The following is a 21,193-nucleotide window of genomic DNA, read 5'->3' on the forward strand; positions in this document are numbered from 1 at the left end:
GGTTAGTTTTGATTCACCAGAGTCACACACCAACAACCAAACTAACAGACTAAGGCAAGGATAGACCAACGACTGCCATGTTCTGCTAGGTCAAATTACTTTTTTTTTTTTCATGGAGTCTGGTGGTTTTTAAGAAAGCGATTTAACGGCTTCAGTTCCCCATTGAAAAGGGCTGTCTGATGGCAAAGACAAAGCAGTAAAAACATTCTAAATAAAGCGTCCACTGTCCAGAGCAGTTTACTGCTTAGTTTTCTAGGCAGTACCCCCGCCTCGAAAATTGCCCACTGCCATCTATTGCACTTAAACACGGACAAGCACTTCATACAACCCTACTTAAAAAAAAAATCAAATGATAAAATGATAATAAATCAGCCTGGCTTATTTCCATCAGTTGCTTCAAGTTGCTTCAGTATTTAAACTGTCTGCATTTTTTTAGTCGACTGTGTCCACTTCTACAAAGATATGTTCTCTGTCTTAAAGTGAAATGATCCAGATATGACAGAAGGTTTTCATCATGAGGACAGAAGTGAATTTGATTTGAAACGTTATTAGGTCGAGGCAGTGAGTCCTGTGTTTGATGTTGCGTTCCTGTCACCAGGAGGACAGATAAGAGAATTCTGCACATACCTGTTGGCCCTGCTGCCAGTGTATAAATGGCAACCTCGACACTCGCAGCCCACAACACACACACTGACATACACACACACACACACACACACGCACACACACATACACACACAGGTAGACTCTCAAGATGAATCACGGTCAGCGCAGTGGTAACACACTATGAGCGGGATTAGTTTTCTGAACGTGAAGTGAATCCTTTCTGCACTGATTGAACAGTTAAAACGTTGTTTATGGAAGCAGCAATCATGGTGAGTTTTTGTTTTTATTTTCCTTCTTAATTTTAAAAAAAGTAGCACATTTCTTGATATTCAGTGAGATGTGTTCTGGTTTCAGGTGTCCGGCTCTCTGCTTGGACTGGCTCTTGTGCTGCTCTCCTTCCCTGAGCATGCTTCACTGAACAGAGTATTTGACAACTCCTCAGGTAGGATTTCTGTTTGATTATTACTAAAGAGACCAGATATCAGTTGTGAAATGACACTAAGTACATGTACTCAAGTACTGTACATAAGTTAGATACTCTTTTTTTACTTTCCTTTTCATGCCAATTTATACTTGTACTCTACTCTACTCTACTGTCTGTAAGGTTGCAGCAATATATCAGTTTCAAGGTACACCTTGGAACTAATGTCAATTATCATACCATGTACATTTACTTATCTACAATAATTTTAAAAAAATGCAATCAGAAAGAGAATTTCTCCTGCACATACGGATCTCCTTTCCTCTTCAACTCCTTTCCTCTTCAACTTTTTATAGTGTTTGTTCAACCAAAAATAACTTCTGTTTACATTCCTTTAAGGCTTATTGTAACGGATAATAATAATAATAATAATAATTGTGTAAAATTGGAAAAACAAAAAAAAGTTGCTGACTTAAACTACCCAACAGTTATGTGAGTGCAGCTGAATCTATTAGCTGATCCATCAATTAGTCATTTGACAAAAATGAATTAACTATTTCCATGGTTAATATAATATTTTCCATACATGATTTTCTAACAGTATTTTTTACAGATACTGAGGAACTTTTCTAACTGCATCCATGTTTTTCTTTCTGCCAATGTCAGCAACTGTGTACCTAGGATCGGGTTTTGTGAAGGAGGCTCTTCAGCGTGCAATTGAGCTGACCGATGCTGCCTACGCCCGCACAAGTGAAAGGTACAAGTGAAATATTTCAGGCCCACTGCAAGGCACAAACATCATCGCTGTCACTGTGTTAAAAACAAAGCTATGGATGTCTCCAGAGTGAAGAAGTCTCTGTCTGAAGGTGCTCTGAGACCCAGTGACCTGCTGGCTCAGTTCAAACAGACTGAAGCCAGAACCAGGACTCAGATCCGGGCTGCGGAGCTGTTGGACAACACAGTGGAGCTGATCAGAGAGATGGTCTACACTCACACTATGGTGCAGACCGACCCTCAAGGTATCAGATAGAAGCACTTAACTTACATGCCAGGTCCTCCTTATGTTAACTTTCAGCATGATTCAGGCCACAAATTTTTTTTTTTGTTTATTATCATTATTATTATTTTCCCATAATGTATCGTCATATAAGGCACCAAACATTTTCCTACATCCGCAGATCAAAACAAAAAGTGTTCCTATGTGAATCGTAAAGGCACTTTAACTCTGTATCCAGCTACAAAAAAGTCAAAAGCCTCTTTAAATAAATATTAGTCCTTATAATGTATTCCTTTGTGACCCCAGTTTGTTTCCCTGCATTTATGTAGTGTCTAAAAAATAAGTTCCTGACTGAGAAAATTCACATGAAAGCTCCCTTGAGTCGCAACGATAACATGGAAAGTTGTTAACAATTTTGGCATACGACTGGTGGCCAAGTTGATATCACATATGCAGAAACACAGCGGACAAAAGTAAATCTTCAGCTGATGATAATGAACTTTTACTTTAATTCACATATTTTACTTCCTTAATTTCCTCTCTAGTTTTAGATTTTTTATCATTAGTTGCTGTCCACACAGAGTAACATAGAAAGTTAGAAGACTTATTTCTTAGCATTATTCAGGTAAAGCAATTTTAGTAGTTTTCAGGGATGTGTTGGTACAGCAAAAATTCTAGGACAAAATCAATCTGTAATACATAGCTTCAAACTATTATGGACTTGTTGTTTTAACACTTTGAGAAACACATCCTGTTTGTAGCATTTATGTTGTTTCCATATCGCAACTTAAAGCTCATGAACTCCGAATACCAGCTTCCCAACTCGGGGAATGGGACCATCCGAGGAGCACACGAATGCAGCTTTAGTTTCTTTGTTTTATTGAGGATTTACAATTTTCATTCACATTATTTTTTAATGCACTCACTGCAGGACACACTCTGAGCACTGTGTCAGACATAAGACTGTTTTCTGACATAAGACAGGCGCAAATGTTCTGATCAACCGCTCCAAACAAGTTAAAGCCAATTACATTTTTTCCTACTATTGAAGTTATTATTTGTATGACTCAGGTGTTCACTGTATGTTTCCAAAGAGCTGCTGAGTGAAGAAGACATGGAGAATCTGCTGCAGGTGACTGGCTGCTCTGCTGAGCTACAGAGACCCAGCTGTGACACCGACTGTCTGTCCGAGCGCTACAGGTCCATCACAGGGGAGTGCAACAACAGGTTTTCTTTTTTCTTAATTCGGATACCCATTATCACCAGCATAAACATTTGGCATTCTTCCTGGGGCTCACACACACACGCAAACAAATACACTAACAACAAGACTGAAACAAAATAAACACAACAAAGATCAGCTCATCTTATCAGTTTAATATTTAAAAGGGAAAAAACAAAGTTGTCATCCTTTTAACAAAAAATTAACCCAAACACAGAGTCATAGTTCAGTCACATTTCCAATAAATTCATAGCAGACTTGACTTAAATCTTCCTACAAATACTTCTTAACATACATTGTCAGACTCACCGTTAATCCTAAATTATCTATCCTGTACTTTCACACATTCAATTTCAAGAAAGAAGGTATTAAGAAACATATCTCATTATTGGCTGAAGGGCGTTTCTGCTTTCTCTTATAGTTCCAGGATTGTTTGGAGATGTTGTTTTAACAGAATTTTGAAACAATCTTTAATATTCTTTTGAACAATATGTTTTGGCAATGCATTCCAGCTGACCATGCCTCTGTACACAACTGTTCTCTGCTTCATACTTGTTCTCGTCTTAGGTCACAAAAACCTTTTTTCTGTCACGTCGTGTTTGATAATTGTGTTGAGCAAACTGAAAAAAATAACCTTTCAATTTATATCTTTGGACAACGTGTCTCTAAAACATTTCTCACAAATAGCATAAAACAAAAAGCATAGGTGGATCTCTGCTTTACAGTGAGCCACCTCGGTCCATCACGCATGTCTTTCACAGTAGTTCTGTACGAGCACTGTAATGCACAGCAGGCCGCTTTGTTTTGAGCTACTTGTAATTTATGTATTTGTGCTTATTTATGCTTACTCAAAAAACACGTCATCACAGAGCAGAGCTGGCTTCACTTGACTGCTGTGTGTCCGTTGTGTTCTCTTCCTGTTCAGACAGAATCCCAGATGGGGGGCTGCAAACATCCCATATTCCCGCTGGCTGCCTGCAGAGTACGAGGATGCGTGGGGGATGCCTAGAGGTTGGGACCCAGAGCGCACCTATCATAATGCCACTCTGCCTCCAGTAAGAGTCCTGCAGCAGCACACAGTTGTCCTCTGTCACTCCAGCACTCCTGACTCTGTCTGGTGTCCAGGTGCGGCTGGTGTCTCAGGAAGTGCTGTTCACTCACAATGACAACATCTCTCTGGACTCCACTCTGTCCCACCTGCTGGTGGAGTGGGGTCAGTGGATAGACCACGATGTGGTGCTGACACCTCAGAGTCCCAGTACAGCCGCCTTCAAGACAGGAGCTGACTGCACACGCACCTGCAGCCGGGACACACCCTGCTTCCCTATACAGGTGCACTTTATATCAGCTACTTCTCAGTGTAATGATTTCGGCTCGATCATCAGCCATCTTTAAAATTCATTATGACAACCTTGTTGTAGTTGTAGTACCAAACCACCAAACTAAAGCGTCGGTATTTGACGACCTGGGAATTAGACTCAACAACCAAGCGTCTTCCTTCACGATTACATACTGCACCTTTAATTTTATAAGATAAAATAAAAGTTGTATTCATCTTGACAGAAATGTTTGTGCCAAAGATACTCTCTATATATTGAAATAGTAAAATATATATTTGAATCGCTGGAATATTCCATGTACTGTATGCATAGTGTACAAAGTATAAATACAATACAATAAAATACAGAAAGAGAAAATAATATTAAAAAAGATAATATATGCCATAAATGGAGGTTCAAAGTACAAAAAAAAGGTGCATGACATTAAAGAGCCACCTACAATGCTGTAAATTGCAAACATGGATAACTGAATATATATATATAAAACATACCTGCAACGTCACCAGAGGACCTTTTTTGCATATTAAACTTCCTGGTCTTTCCCCTATTTCCTGTTTGCCTTTTCATTGTCAACCACCCAAAAAACAAAATAAACAAAGAAATAAATAAATCTAACCTCTCTATTCAGATCCCTCTGACAGATCCTCGTAATGGCGTCCAGACTTGTATGCCTTTCTTCCGCTCTGCTCCCAGCTGTGTTGGTGGACTCCCCTCTCATCACCACCGAGAGCAGCTGAACGCCATCACCTCCTTCGTGGATGCCAGTATGGTGTACGGCAGCTCCACCAGTCTGGCCTCTGCTCTGAGAAACCACTCCTCACCCCTGGGGTCAATGGCCCTCAACTCCCAGCACTCAGACCAGGAGCTGGCCTACATGCCTTTCCTGCCACGCCTGCAGGCTCACCTGGACCCCTGCGGCCCCCGAAACTCCACCACCTCAGGGGCATCGGACAGATCCAGGCCCCAGGAGAACGCCACATACTGCTTTCAAGCTGGTGAGCAAGTACATGAAGTGAATTGCCTTCAGGCTTCAGTGAAGCTTTTGTTTATGATGTATGTTTCACAGGCGATTCAAGAGCAAATGAGCATCTGGGAATGATCGCACTGCACACGCTATTTCTGAGAGAGCACAACCGGCTGGTCAAAGAGCTACACCTGCTCAACGCTCACTGGAGCCCTGATACACTGTATCAGGAGGCCCGCAAGATCATGGGAGCCATTCATCAGGTATCCCAGCTATTTTTGGTTCTTAAAATGTTCTGTAAATGGTACATTGCTACCAATGCAATGCTTCAATAATGTTTTTATCAGCAAGTTTTTTTTAGATCTCAGAACATTCCCCTTAAAGTTAGGGTAACTTTCTCTAAAAACATCAAAAAATGTGTATTTTTTTGTTGTTAACATGTCACACCACATTACTAATGATGTAATATCAGGCCTCAACAACATTTTCTGAATGTTGCTTTGTCAATGTTCTTTCTTCGTTTTCATGTAACATTGTGGGAATGTTTTATAAAAAAGAACATTCTCTGATCTGTCACCTCTCAACATCACCAAAACATCCCCAGAATGTTGCAGTTATCATATTACAACTTAGTCAGCATTTAACCTTTAAGGAACATTATTTAAAATGCTAAACATTGTTAAAACCTACTTTGAACATTAGATTAAAATGTCTCTTTAAAACATTATTACAACTTGCAGGTAATGTTAGCCAATGTTGTGGGAACGTTCCCTGCTACTGGGATCTCTAGCAGCTTCCATACATTCTACCTTCATGAGCATTCCCAGCACTCTGACCTGTTTCCTGTGTGTTTCCAGATCCTAACATGGGAGCACTACCTGCCGCTGGTCCTCGGTGAGACTGCCATGTCTCGTCTGATGCCCCCCTACGAGGGTTATGATCCTGAGGTGGATCCCAGCATCGCTAATGTCTTTGCAGCTGCCGCATTTCGTTTTGCCCACGTCACCGTGCAGCCAGTGGTAACCAGGCTTGCACCAGGATACACCACAAACTCCCAGCATCCCCCGCTGCCTCTGCATCATTCTCTGTTTGCGTCTTGGAGGGTGGTGCAGGAAGGTATGATGCTGTCATACATTCAAGTCAAATACATGCCATTAACCCTTTGAAACCTGGAGCAACATCACTTTTCTCATGCTGCATTCAGACGCCTTCCACAAGTATCTTAACTTTTGAACCTTGAGCAAATTGGTGCAATTTTTTTTTTTTTTTTGAAGTCAGTGAGTAACTTGGTAAAAAATATATTGCACAAATTGCAAGAAATTTGTAGATTTAGAAAATTATATTTAAAAAAGTATAATAATTATTATAATTAGTATAATTAGTATAATAAGTATAATTATTGCATATTTAAAATCATGTTAGAGAATTCTTGTAATTTTTAAAGAACTTTCTCCAAGTATTGATTTCCTTGTTGTTGTTTTTTTGTTTGTTTGTTTGTTTGTTTTTTTTACTTTTTTTTTCTTTTTTTTTTAAACTAATTTTCACCTAACCTTCTTGTGCTTTTCACTAATTTCTTGAGAATGTTGGGATCATTTCTGCCTTCTTAGCTCATTTCCCTCTTCCCCTTATTTTGAAAGAAATCAAGCCAATTCGCCAACGTTCAAAGTGTAAACTTGTCTTATCTTTTGTTCCCGTGGTGTGTCAGGTGGTATCGACCCTGTGCTGCGTGGCCTGTTGTTGTCTCCAGCCAAGCTGCAGACTCCAGGTCAGATGATGGTGGAGGAGCTGACAGAGAGGCTGTTCCAGGCTCAGGGAGGGATGCCTCTGGACCTTGGGGCCCTTAACCTCCAGAGGGGCCGAGATCACGGCCTCCCAGGTAACAGATTTCTTATTTCTGGCACGGTACCAAGTTACTGTATCACAAATCTTGTTGTGACAAAATGTTTCATTTACCTGTGCGATAATTTGCATAATTCAGGTAGAAATGACTTAAATCTGAAAAAGGGTATATTTTCAGAGAGAACAAACTCTATTAATATCAATTATAGGAAAGAAAATAGTCAGGCTTTTTTCACAGCAGACATTTTGACCAGTGCTAGCAGAAATATACATAATAAAAATGTCGCCTTGAAATTTTTTTTTTTTTTTTTAAATAATTCATTTTTGTTTTTTGTTTTTTTTTCATCTAAAAACCTAGTGGGATCATGATGAAAATCTGGCATTTAAAGGGTTAAAATTCTGAAAATTAATTAACATTTGATATTTATGATTAGGACTGATGTTGATTTAAAAATGAATTAAATGAAAATAGAAAATAATAGTAATGTATAATATTTTTAAAGCTTGATCTTGAAAGGGGCATTTTGTGCGCAGGCAGTTGCGATGATACAATAATAATAGTGACAGTCAACTGATTCTGAGTCAATATTAAACTAGAAATAGTCTCATAAATGGTATTTGCTGAAGAAGAATGTCTTGTCTTTTGCTCCAAAGGTTAATCACTGAAGTACAGATTAATTCTGATGTTTTGTAGAGGTGTTCCCTGTTTCAGATAATTAAAACCTTGAATTTATCGCTCTCCCCTCACTTCCTGTCCCATCAGGATACGGCTTGTGGAGAAGGTCCTGCAGCCTCTCTGTTCCCAATACGACATCAGAACTGGCTGAAATTCTGAGTAACTTCACTTTGGCTCACAAATTCCAGCTCCTGTACGGGACACCACACAACATCGATGTGTGGGTGGGGGCCATCTCTGAGCCCGCTCTGCCCGGAGGCCGAGTCGGACCGCTGCTGTCCTGTCTGCTGGCGAGACAGTTCAGAGCGCTGAGAGACGGGGACAGGTGAAACTTAAACCTCTGATGTAACGGTGTGACCATTACAGTGCAACAACACAAACCTAAATCTGTTTTTTATCTTGTGAGGTTTTGGTGGGAAAGGGAAGGAGTGTTCACCAGCACCCAGAGGAGAAATCTCCGATCTGTCTCTCTGTCCCGCATCGTTTGTGACAACAGCCGCATCACTCATGTCCCGGCTAACCCATTCTCACGCACTGAGAGGCCGGAGGACATGCTGCCCTGTTCGCACCCACTCATCTCCCAACTCGACCTTCGCCCATGGAAAGAACCAGACACAGGTGAGGGGGTGCAAAATAAAACAGTGTGATGTCAGGTTCATCTTGTTGTGTTTTCACATGGTTCTGCCTGACCCTCTCCTCTAGATCCCAGCTGCGGTCCGATACCCAGGATTCAATCTGGCTACTCCCTGCTCTGCGACTCTGTGATCCTGTATCAGTGTCGCTCTGGCTTCAGGCTGCTGGGATCTTCATCTCTCCGCTGTGATCCAAACAGCCAGCAGTGGAGCCCCACACCCCCAACATGTCAAGGTATGAAAACTAAAAAAGGGCCTGATGATGTGGTTGGAACAGGTATCAATATATTTCAAAAGATCAGAGCATCACAATGTGGTTTATGAGTGGAAAATCACAGATAAGAAAATCTAATGACAGTCATTCAGATGTGAACTAATACTCAATTGTAGATCTTGGAAACCATAATAAGCAAACCAGCCTTCCAACAAGGTCCATCACCAGCTGGCCTGGAGCTTTTGCTTCTATCACATGATCTCAGCGGACAAAGTTTGCCCTGTTGTCGTAGAATTGTAGATATTTTGGATGTTTCTTCTCTCTTCAAACTGAGAGATCCCAACATCAAAAATAAATCTGTTATCCTCTTACCTCTTATCCTGTTTATCAGTCTAGATTGTTTTGCTGTGACTTGCTGAGTGTATTTACGACGCTCAGCTTGTGGTGCTCAAAGTCCAAAAAAATACATATGAAAAACTCAACAGCAAAGTATCTCAACAGAAATCATGATGCGGTTACTCAAGGTAACCCACAGACTATGTTGTGTGCAATTTCATGTAGGAACTAATTTCTTTCTACCAAGCTACACCCAACTGTATCACCACACAGACAGAAGCACATGGAGGAGAGGCTTGTTCTCACGACAATGTGAGATGTAAACATTAATGGCGTCCTCATCAGCTGAGCTGCAGTGTTAGCTGACTCAGTGGTGCTAGGTGAGTTAGCAGTAAACGCATGCTTCCATCTGCGCAGCGATACATTTGGCAGGTGTAGTTCAGTCGAAAGAAAATAGTTCCTACATAAAACTACTCACAACAAGGTCTGTGGATTATCTTGAGTAACCAGGTCATGATTTCTGGAAAGAGACATTACTGTTGAGTTTTTCAAATGTATTTTTGGCACTATTAGCACCACAAGCCAAGTGCCATCTAGTTACAATATAGAAAGGACATTTCTATGGCTGATATCTCGAGCACTTGGCAACTCACACCGAAACAATCTAGATTGATGAATAGCACTGCTGGTAGGAAGAAAAATATGTATTTTTGATTTAGGGTGAACTGTTGTTAAAAGGACTCAGAGTCAGCTTGACACTGGAGATATAAAGATCATTCTTGATTTTGGAAACATGAGCTAACAAAATTCATTTTAAAAAAATCCAGAGTGAAGTTTTAATCTCAACTATATTCGTCAACTATTCCTAAACTTTTACCAGCTTGTAAATAAATGTTTTGGTATAAAAAAAAAACTCTTATGAATCATGACACTAAAGTATGTTTATATCATGGTGTGATTTCACTGAAAGGTGAGCAATAATTGTGAATTTGTCACTGAAACCAGTGTTTTTGCATGATTTTGTTCAGATATTAATGAATGTGAGGAACAAACTTTCCTCTGTCCACAAACCCTGGAGTGTCTCAACATGCCAGGTTCCTTTATTTGCTCAGGTTGGTTCAAATTATTTGAATGCTGCCTTCTTCTTTCAAGCACATTTTCTGCCTGTTTTATATATGGTGCTCAAGGCTTTGGTTGTAAAGCACTTTGTAAATTATGCTTTGAAAAGGAGATTAATCCTCCTTGACTACATTACTTAAACATGAAAAGCATAAAAAACATCTTTTATTTCTGATGCTGGATGTTTCTTCATGTTTGTGTATATTGATCCAGAGCCCCCCTCACTGTCCGTCGTCTCTGTCGTCACCGCAGTGATAGTAGTGATTGGTGGCGTGGCCGTGCTGCTGATGATCACGTTCTGTTATCGAAGGTAAGTCACTGAGGGTAGAAATCTATTCTGTGGACGTAAACTGATCCAGATTAAAACATTTTTAAAGCAGTCTACATATGCTGCAGGTAGCCCAAATCAGATCTAAAGACACTTAACAATTACAAAGTATTCAAATGCTATAGATCTAAAAATACTAATACAACGCAGTGAAATACTCATTTCATAAACATGTCATAGTGTACAAAGTAATGAAAATATTAAAAATGTTGCAGATAAGTATGCTATAAAAATGATACTCAGTTAAATATGCAATTAAAATATGATAATAAATTTAATAAAACTGTTAAAAAATATAGTATGCCATGAAAAATAAACAAATGCCATAGTATATAGTAAGGCATGGAAACCATTAAAATATGTCATAGTATAATGAGTCATAAAATTGTCACTGTATAATATGCCAATAAAATATCATGAAAAAATGTCATAGTACGGTATGGCATAGAAATAACAAAGTTTTTGAATGATATACTATACGATGACATTTTTATAATTTTTATAACCTCCTACCATAATATCACATTTTTATGTTTTGTTTTGTTTTTTTTTATCAATCTTCTCTACTCTGACAATTTGACTGAAATACTATACTGTGGCTTTTGTGTTGTTGTTTTTTAAATAACATACTATTGTATGAAAATGTTCTGATTTGTATATGTACTATGACATTTTAAAGGAATTTTTGAATGATATGATATTGCGAGGTTTTTGTGATGTTTTTGAGTGACATACGATGCTTTTGTCATTCTTTTAAACAACATCCTATACTATGACTCTTTTGGCATTTTTAAAAAGACATAGATTAGTATGATGTTTGACATTTTTATGATTTTTTAAAATCACCTGCCATACTATGACATTTCATGATTTTTTGAAAAACATGCTGTACAATGACAACTGTGTACGTTTTTAAAAGAGATTGCTATGCAATTACGTTTTTATAATTTTTGGATAACATATTGTATGATGATTTTTTTTATTGTTTAGACAAAATATTATACTATAAGGTTTTATGTTTTTTTTGACAACATACTTAACTATGATATTGTGATGATTTTTTTGAAAACGTACTATACTATGATATTTACATAGATTTTTGGGAGACATACTATAATGTTTTATGTCTTTTTTTGATGACATATTAAATTATGATTTTTTAATGAATTTTCAAATGACAAATTTCCCATTTGATGTATTTATAATTTTCGGGATCACATACTATACGATGATGTTTTTATGATTTTGTAGTTGTTGCACCATACTTTGACTTTTTTATGAATTTTTGGATGACATAAATATACTACGACTTTTAGTGAATTTTTTCGACGACATACTATACTATGATGTTCATATGATTTTTTGGATGATATACTATACTATGAAGTTTTTCAGATTTGTATTGTGACATGCTATAGTATATAATAGATTTTTGAAGAATGTACTATACTATGACATTTTGGTCAAATTTCAAATGGCACTTCTTTGACACTTTGTTAAAATTTTGAAGAACATACTTTACTATGATATTTTGGTCAAATTTTGGACGACATACTGTAGTATGACATTGGGGTCAAATTTTGAACAATGTACTATATGAAAGGATGATATTATGAGATGAATTCTGAAGGACGGAGACACCGGTTGAAGCTTCAATCAGCACATGGTTGATATGAGTAAAAGTATAAGTACACAATTATGATTACAATTTCAATGAACACAAGTACAATAAATGAATACAATATAAATAAAGATGAATATAACAGACAAACTAAGACAAAGGCTATAACGAAGACGAGTACTCGGGTCAGCCCAGACAGAGACAAGACTAAACACAGACTAACAGACACAGAACATAGAAAGCTGGCTGACACGGATCACTTAGAAAGGCAGTAGTATTTATACAATGCTGTGATGTAGATGGTAGGTATCATTTACTAACATGTCAGGTACTAGACACTCTTTTGAGTAATGAGGCATGTATTTGTGTTGCTAAATTTACTGGCACTGATCCATCTCAGGTATCCACGGTCCAAACATATCTTGCAGGCACTAAGACTTTGCCATTTATAGGTAGGTGCTTTCTTGAGGTAGATACAGAGTTCTAAACTACCTGGAGGAGGATGGAGGATGCATAATCATAAAACTACATACTAACACTATGTTTTGGAAAGATGTAAAATACTATGAGATTTCTGTCAATATTTTAAATGATATATGTACTATACTGTGACATTTTTATCATGTTTTAAAAGACATGCTTTAATATAATATTATATTATTGCGGTCATTTGTTATGGCTTCCACAAACTAACACTTTGCTCAGCATGAGGACAAACACATAATGGGCACTGGACAACAGTTTGCTGGGAAGAAGGCAACAAAGTTTATTGGTAAATGTAAATATACCTACATGCAGGTGAAACTAAAAGAGGTGCTGGAGATCCCGGCCAAAACAAACAAAAGATGCGGAATCGCTGGGGGCCAACTTTGCAATGACCGTTGGACCCAGCTCATCCCCCTAAGGCTTTGAAGTGAAACTACCTCACAAAAACAAGTGAAACAGAACTGTGGGCAATCTCCAACCCAAATAAAGATGACAAACAAAGGAGCAAAACTCAAAGGGGGAAGGCCATCTTTGTGCAGACTGTAGTGGTGATGCTGCTAGAACGTTTATGTTTATGTCTGTGAGAGTCTCGTCCTTCCTGTCCCTCAGCTCTCTTATACTCTCTACATGAGGGATTGTTTCACCTGCTCCTGTGGATAGGGAGAACCTAAAAGAAAGGAGCAAACAAGGAGAAAGTGAGAGAGGGAAGAAATTAACAATCATGACCACAGAGGTGTGCACATTACCAAAGCAGTATGTAACAATTTTTTTGAATGGCATAACATAAAATTACATTTTTATCCGATTTTGAAAAACATACTATGCTATAACATTTTGGTCAAATTTTGAAAAACATACTTTACTAAGACTCATATTGGCTTTTTTCACAATAATATACTTTGGTATAAAATGCTCAAAATATTGACTTTTTGGACAGTTTTTTCAACTGGACATTATAAGATCTCAAAATGCTATTCAATGATTTTTTTTCAGCATTTGGAGTCATCACTTTTTTGACCATTTTTTCTTGTGCTACAGTATGGCTTTATTTTGCCAGATTAAACTTTTGCCTAAAAAGCTCAAAATATTGAATTTTTGGACAGTTTTTTCAACTGGCTATACCATAAACAAACTCAACATGCTGTTGTATGACTTTTTTCAGCATTTGGAGCGATCTCTTTTTGGACCATTTTTCCCTGTGCTATAGTATGACTTGTTTCGCCAAACTATACTTTGACCTAAGACGCTCAAAATATTAACTTTTAGGTCAGTTTTTTCAATAGGCTATATTATAGACTGCCTCAACATGATGTTTTTTGACTTTTTTCAGCATTTGGAGGGGTCACTTTTTTGACCATTTTTCCCTGTGCTATAATATGGCTTTTTTTGCCTGAATGAACTTTGGCCTTAAACACTCAAATCATTTGCTTTTTGGACAGTTCTTTCAACTCGCTATATTGTGAATGGCCTCAACATCCTGTTCTATGATTTTTTTAGCATTTGGAGCGATCACTTTTTTGACCATTTTTCCCTGTGCTATAGTATGGCTTTTTTTTGGCATAAAACGCTCAAAATATTGACTTTTTGGACAGTTTTTCAACTGGTAATACTGTTGACAGCCTAAACATGTCGTTGTATGAGGTTTTCCAATATTTGAAGCGCTCACTTTTTTGACCATTTTTCCCTGTGCTATAGTATGACTTGTTTCGCCGAACTATACTTTGACCTAAAACGCTCAAAATATTGGCTTTTTGGACAGTTTTTTCAACAGGCTATACTAAAAACGGCCTCAACATGCTGTTCTTTGATTTTTTCAGCATTTCGAGCAATAACCTTTTTTTATACTATAAACGACCTCAACATGCTGTTCTATGACTTTTTTCAGCATTTGGAGGGATCACGTTTTTGACCATTTTTCCCTGTGCTATAGTAGGGCTTCTTTTCTCTTTTTTTTCAGCCTGCAGAAACTTTGGCAAAAAACGCTCAAAATATCGACTTTTGGGACAGTTTTTTAACTGGCTATACTATAAACGGCCTCAACATGCTGTTCTATGATGGTTTTCAATATCTGGAGCAATAACTTTTTTGACCATTTTTTCCTGTGCTATAGTATGGCTTTTTTTTTGCCTGAATAACTTTTGGCCAAAAACGCTCAAAATATTGACTTTTTGGACAGTTTTTTCAACAGGCTATACTAAAAACGGCCTCAACATGCTGTTCTATGATGGTTTTCAATATTTGGAGCAATGACTTTTTTGGCCATTTTTCCCTGTGTTATAGTATGGCTTTTTCGCCAAAGTAAACTTTTGGCCAAAAACGCTCAAAATATTGACTTTTTGGACATTTTTTTTAACTGGCTATACTAAAAACGGCCTCAACATGCTGTTCTATGATTTTTTCAGCATTTCGAGCAATAACCTTTTTGACCATTTTTCCCTGTACTATAGTATGGCTTTTTTTGCCTGAATAACTTTTGGCCAAAAACGCTCAAAATATTGACTTTTTGGACAGTTTTTTCAACAGGCTATACTAAAAACGGCCTCAACATGCTGTTCTATGATGGTTTTCAATATTTGGATCAATTACTTTTTAGGCCATTTTTCCCTGTGCTATAGTATGGCTTTTTTTGCCTGGATAAACTTTGGCATAAAACGCTCAAAATATTGACTTTTTGGACAGTTTTTTCAACAGGCTATACTATAAACGACCTCAACATGCTGTTCTATGACTTTTTTCAGCATTTGGAGGGATCACTTTTTTGGCCATTTTTCCCTGTGCTATAGTATGACTTCTTTCTTTTTTTTTGCCTGAATAAACTTTGACAAAAAACGCTCAAATCATTGTGCTTTTTGGACAGTTTTTTCAACAGGCTATACTATAAACGGCCTCAACATGCTGTTCTATGATGGTTTTCAATATTTGGAGCAATTACTTTTTTGGCCATTTTTCCCTGTGCTATAGTATGACTTTTTTCGCCAAATTAAACTTTGACCTAAAATGCTCAAAATATTCACTTTTTGGACAGTTTTTTTAACTGGCTATACTATAAACGGCCTCAACATGCTGTTCTATGATGGTTTTCAATATCTGGAGCAATAACTTTTTTGACTATTTTTCCCTGTGCTATACTATGGCTTTTTTGCCTGAATAAACTTTTGGCCAAAACGCTCAAAATATTGACTTTTTGGACTTTTTTTCAGCTGGTAATACTGTTGACAGCCTAAACATGTCATTGTATGAGTTTTTCCAGTATTTGAAGCGATCACCTTTTTGACCATTTTTTCCTGTGCTATAGTATGACTTTTTTTGCCTGAATACCTTTTGGCATAAAACGCTCAAAATACTGACTTTTTGGACAGCTTTTTCAACAGGCTATACTATAAACGACCTCAACATGCTGTTCTATGACTTTTTTTCAGCATTTGGAGGGATCACTTTTTTGACCATTTTTCCCTGTGCTATAGTATGCCTTTTTTTGCCTAAATAACTTTTGGCCAAAAACGCTCAAAATATTGACTTTTTGGACATTTTTTCAACTGGTAATACTGTTGACAGCCTAAACGTGTCATTGTATGAGTTTTTCCAGTATTTGAAGCGATCACTTTTTTGACCATTTTTCCCTGTGCTATAGTATGGCTTTTTTTGCCTGAATAAACTTTGGCCAAAAACGCTCAAAATATTGACTATTTGGACAGTTTTTTCAACAGGCTATACTATAAACGACCTCAACATGCTGTTCTATGACTTTTCAGCATTTGGAGCGATCACTTTTTTGACCATTTTTCTCTGTGCTATAGTATGACTTGTTTCGCCAAACTATACTTTGACCTAAAACGCTCAAATCATTGTGCTTTTTGGACAGTTTTTTTTAACAGGTTATACTATAAACGGCCTCAACATGCTGTTCTATGATGGTTTTCAATATCTGGAGCAATAACTTTTTTGACCATTTTTTCCTGTGCTATAGTATGGTTTTTTGCCTGAAGTAAACTTTGGCCTAAAACGCTCAAAATATTCACTTTTTGGACAGTTTTTTAACTGGCTATACTATAAACGGCCTCAACATGCTGTTCTATGATGGTTTTCAGTATCTGGAGCAATAACTTTTTTGACCATTTTTTCCTGTGCTATAGTATGACTTTTTTCGCCAAACTATACTTTGACCTAAAACGCTCAAATCATTGTGCTTTTTGGACAATTCTTTTAACTGGCTATACTATAAACGGCCTCAACATGCTGTTCTCTGATGGTTTTAAATATTTGGAGCAATAACTTTTTTGGCCATTTTTCCCTGTGTTATAGTATGGCTTTTTTTGCCTGAATAACTTTTGGCCAAAAACGCTCAAAATATTGACTTTTTGGACTTTTTTTCAACTGGTAATACTGTTGACAGCCTAAACATGTCATTGTATGAGTTTTTCCAATATTTGAAGCGATCACTTTTTTGACCATTTTTCCCTGTGCTATAGTATGGCTTTTTTTGCCTGAACTATACTTTGACCTAAAACGCTCAAAATATTGGCTTTTTGGACAGTTTTTTAACAGGCTATACTATAAACGGCCTCAACATGCTGTTCTATGATGGTTTTCAGTATCTGGAGCAATAACTTTTTTGACCATTTTTTCCTGTGCTATAGTATGGCTTTTTTTTGCCTGAATAACTTTTGGCCAAAAACGTTCAAAATATTCACTTTTTGGACAGTTTTTTCAACAGGCTATACTAAAAACGGCCTCAACATGCTGTTCTATGATGGTTTTCAATATTTGGGTCAATTACTTTTTTGGCCATTTTTCCCTGTGTTATAGTATGGCTTTTTCGCCAAAGTAAACTTTTGGCCAAAAACGCTCAAAATATTGACTTTTTGGACATTTTTTTTTAACTGGCTATACTATAAACAACCTCAACATGCTGTTCTATGATTTTTTCAGCATTTCGAACAATAACTTTTTGACCATTTTTCCCTGTACTATAGTATGGCTTCTTTTTTCTTTTTTTTTTGCCTGAATAAACTTTGGCAAAAAACGCTCAAAATATTCACTTTTTGGACAGTTTTTTTTTAACAGGCTATACTATAAACAGCCTCAACATGCTGTTCTATGATGGTTTTCAATATTTGGAGCAATAACTTTTTTGGCCATTTTTTCCTGTGCTATAGTATGACTTTTTTCGCATAAAACGCTCAAAATATTGACTTTTTGGACAGTTTTTTTAACTGGCTATACTATAAACGACCTCAACATGCTGTTCTATGATGGTTTTCCAATATTTGGAGCAATCACTTTTTGACCATTTTTCCTGTGCTATAGTATGGCTTTTTTGCCTGAACTATACTTTGACCTAAACGCTCAAAATATTGACTTTTTGGACTTTTTTTCAGCTGGTAATACTGTTGACAGCCTAAACATGTCATTGTATGAGTTTTTCCAATATTTGAAGGGATCACTTTTTTGAGCATTTTTTTCTGTGCTGTAGTATGGCTTTTTTTGCCTGAATAAACTTTGGCCAAAAACGCTCAAAATATTCACTTCTTGGACAGTTTTTTTAACTGGCTATACTATAAACGACCTCAACATGCTGTTCTATGATGGTTTTCAGCATTTGGAGGGATCACGTTTTTGACCATTTTTCCCTGTGCTATAGTATGACTTGTTTCGCCAAACTATACTTTGACCTAAAATGCTCAAATCATTAGCTTTTTGGACAGTTTTTTTTAACAGGTTATACTATAAATGGTCTCAACATGCTGTTCTATGATGGTTTTCAATATTTGGAGCAATAACTTTTTTGACCATTTTTCCCTGTGCTATAGTATGACTTTTTTTTGCCTGAATAAACTTTGGCCAAAAACGCTCAAAATATTGACTTTTTGGACTTTTTTTTCAACAGGTTATACTATAAACGGCCTCAACATGCTGTTCTATGATGGTTTTCAATATTTGGAGCAATAACTTTTTTGGCCATTTTTTCCTGTGCTATAGTATGACTTTTTTGGCATAAAACGCTCAAAATATTGACTTTTTGGACAGTTTTTCAACTGGTAATACTGTTGACAGCCTAAACATGTCATTGTATGAGTTTTTCCAATATTTGAAGCGATCACTTTTTTGACCATTTTTCCCTGTGCTATAGTATGGCTTTTTTTGCCTGAATAAACTTTGGCCAAAAACGCTCAAAATATTCACTTTTTGGACAGTTTTTTTTTAACTGGCTATACTATAAACGGCCTCAACATGCTGTTCTATGATGGTTTTCAATATCTGGAGCAATAACTTTTTTGACCGTTTTTTCCTGTGCTATACTATGGCTTTTTTTGCCTGAATAACTTTTGGCCAAAAACGCTCAAAATATTGACTATTTGGACAGTTTTTTCAACAGGCTATACTATAAACGACCTCAACATGCTGTTCTTTGACTTTTTTCAGCATTTGGAGGGATCACTTTTTTGACCATTTTTCCCTGTGCTATAGTATGACTTGTTTCGCCAAACTATACTTTGACCTAAAACGCTCAAATCATTGTGCTTTTTGGACAGTTTTTTTTAACAGGCTATACTATAAATGGCCTCAACATGCTGTTCTATAATGGTTTTCAGCATTTGAGCAATAACTTTTTTGACCATTTTTCCCTGTACTATAGTATGGCTTTTTTGCCTGAATAAACTTTTGGCCAAAACGCTCAAAATATTGACTATTTGGACAGTTTTTTCAACAGGCTATACTAAAAACGGTCTCAACATGCTGTTCTATGATGGTTTTCAGTATCTGGAGCAATAACTTTTTTGACCATTTTTCCCTGTGCTATAGTATGGCTTTTTTTGCCTGAATAAACTTTGGCCAAACACGCTCAAAATATTGACTTTTTGGACTTTTTTTCAGCTGGTAATTCTGTTGACAGCCTCAACATGTCATTGTATGAGTTTTTCCAATATTTGAAGCGATCATTTTTTGACCATTTTTTCCTGTGCTATAGTATGACTTTTTTCGCCAAATTAAACTTTGACCTAAAATGCTCAAAATATTCACTTTTTGGACAGTTTTTTAAAAGGGTATACTATAAATGGCCTCAACATGCTGTTCTATAATGGTTTTCAATATTTGGAGCAATAACTTTTTTGGCCATTTTTCCCTGTGCTATAGTATGCCTTTTTTTGCCTGAATAACTTTTGACCTAAAATGCTCAAAATATTCACTTTTTGGACAGTTTTTTTAACTGGCTATACTATAAACGACCTCAACATGCTGTTCTATGACTTTTTTCAGTATCTGGAGCAATAACGTTTTTGACCATTTTTCCCTGTGCTATAGTATGACTTTTTTTTGCCTGAATAAACTTTGACCAAAAACGCTCAAAATATTGACTTTTTGGACTTTTTTTCAGCTAGTAATACTGTTGACAGCCTAAACGTGTCATTGTATGAGTTTTTCCAGTATTTGAAGCGATCACTTTTTTGACCATTTTTCCCTGTGCTATAGTATGGCTTTTTTTGCCTGAATAGACTTTGGCCAAAAACGCTCAAAATATTCACTTTTTGGACAGTTTTTTAACTGGCTATACTATAAACGGCCTCAACATGCTGTTCTATGATGGTTTTCAGTATCTGGAGCAATAACTTTTTTGACCATTTTTTCCTGTGCTATAGTATGGCTTTTTTTGCCTGAATAACTTTTGGCCAAAAACGCTCAAAATATTCACTTTTTGGACAGTTTTTTTAACTGGCTATACTATAAACGGCCTCAACATGCTGTTCTATGATGGTTTTAAATATTTGGAGCAATGACTTTTTGGCCATTTTTCCCTGTGCTATAGTATGGCTTTTTTGCCTGAATAAACTTTGGCCAAAAACGCTCAAAATATTGACTTTTTGGACTTTTTTTCAGCTGGTAATACTGTTGACAGCCTAAACATGTCATTGTATGAGTTTTTCCAGTATTTGAAGCGATCACCTTTTTGACCATTTTTCCCTGTGCTATAGTATGGCTTTTTCGCCAAAGTAAACTTTTGGCCAAAAACGCTCAAAATATTGACTATTTGGACAGTTTTTTCAACAGGCTATACTATAAACGACCTCAACATGCTGTTCTTTGACTTTTTTCAGCATTTGGAGGGATCACTTTTTTGACCATTTTTCCCTGTGCTATAGTATGACTTGTTTCGCCAAACTATACTTTGACCTAAAACGCTCAAATCATTGTGCTTTTTGGACAGTTTTTTTTAACAGGCTATACTATAAATGGCCTCAACATGCTGTTCTATAATGGTTTTCAATATTTGGAGCAATAACTTTTTTGGCCATTTTTCCCTGTGCTACAGTGTGGCTTTTTTTGCCTGAATAACTTTTGGCCAAAAACGCTCAAAATATTGACTATTTGGACAGTTTTTTCAACAGGCTAT

At 36.8% G+C, this 21,193-nt stretch overlaps 2 protein-coding genes across 2 annotated transcripts in view; one reads left to right on the forward strand and one right to left on the reverse strand.

Moving 5' to 3' along the window:
• The first annotated feature begins 728 nt into the window (after positions 1–728).
• The window catches only part of epx (eosinophil peroxidase), a 37,925-nt gene continuing 17,460 nt past the window's right edge, over positions 729–21,193 (forward strand). Inside the window, exons 1-16 of the mRNA XM_042496009.2 lie at positions 729–875; positions 961–1,048; positions 1,694–1,784; positions 1,871–2,046; positions 3,119–3,251; positions 4,172–4,301; positions 4,372–4,578; positions 5,215–5,581; positions 5,653–5,813; positions 6,408–6,666; positions 7,256–7,426; positions 8,153–8,390; positions 8,472–8,683; positions 8,768–8,932; positions 10,276–10,359; positions 10,580–10,676. Of these exons, the coding sequence (XP_042351943.2) occupies positions 858–875; positions 961–1,048; positions 1,694–1,784; positions 1,871–2,046; positions 3,119–3,251; positions 4,172–4,301; positions 4,372–4,578; positions 5,215–5,581; positions 5,653–5,813; positions 6,408–6,666; positions 7,256–7,426; positions 8,153–8,390; positions 8,472–8,683; positions 8,768–8,932; positions 10,276–10,359; positions 10,580–10,676 (2,597 nt within the window). The 5' untranslated portion in view covers positions 729–857. The remainder of the gene's footprint in view (positions 876–960; positions 1,049–1,693; positions 1,785–1,870; positions 2,047–3,118; positions 3,252–4,171; positions 4,302–4,371; positions 4,579–5,214; positions 5,582–5,652; positions 5,814–6,407; positions 6,667–7,255; positions 7,427–8,152; positions 8,391–8,471; positions 8,684–8,767; positions 8,933–10,275; positions 10,360–10,579; positions 10,677–21,193) is intronic.
• Positions 12,387–21,193, reverse strand: part of rab3il1 (RAB3A interacting protein (rabin3)-like 1) — a 42,217-nt gene continuing 33,410 nt past the window's right edge. The window contains exon 13 of the transcript XR_015777086.1: positions 12,387–13,468. The gene's annotated coding sequence lies outside the window, so the exon portion shown is untranslated. The remainder of the gene's footprint in view (positions 13,469–21,193) is intronic.

The sequence above is a fragment of the Plectropomus leopardus genome, chromosome 7 (assembly GCF_026936395.1).
Source record: "Plectropomus leopardus strain MGB_pleo_1.0 chromosome 7, ASM2693639v1, whole genome shotgun sequence".
Taxonomy (NCBI): domain Eukaryota; kingdom Metazoa; phylum Chordata; class Actinopteri; order Perciformes; family Serranidae; genus Plectropomus; species Plectropomus leopardus.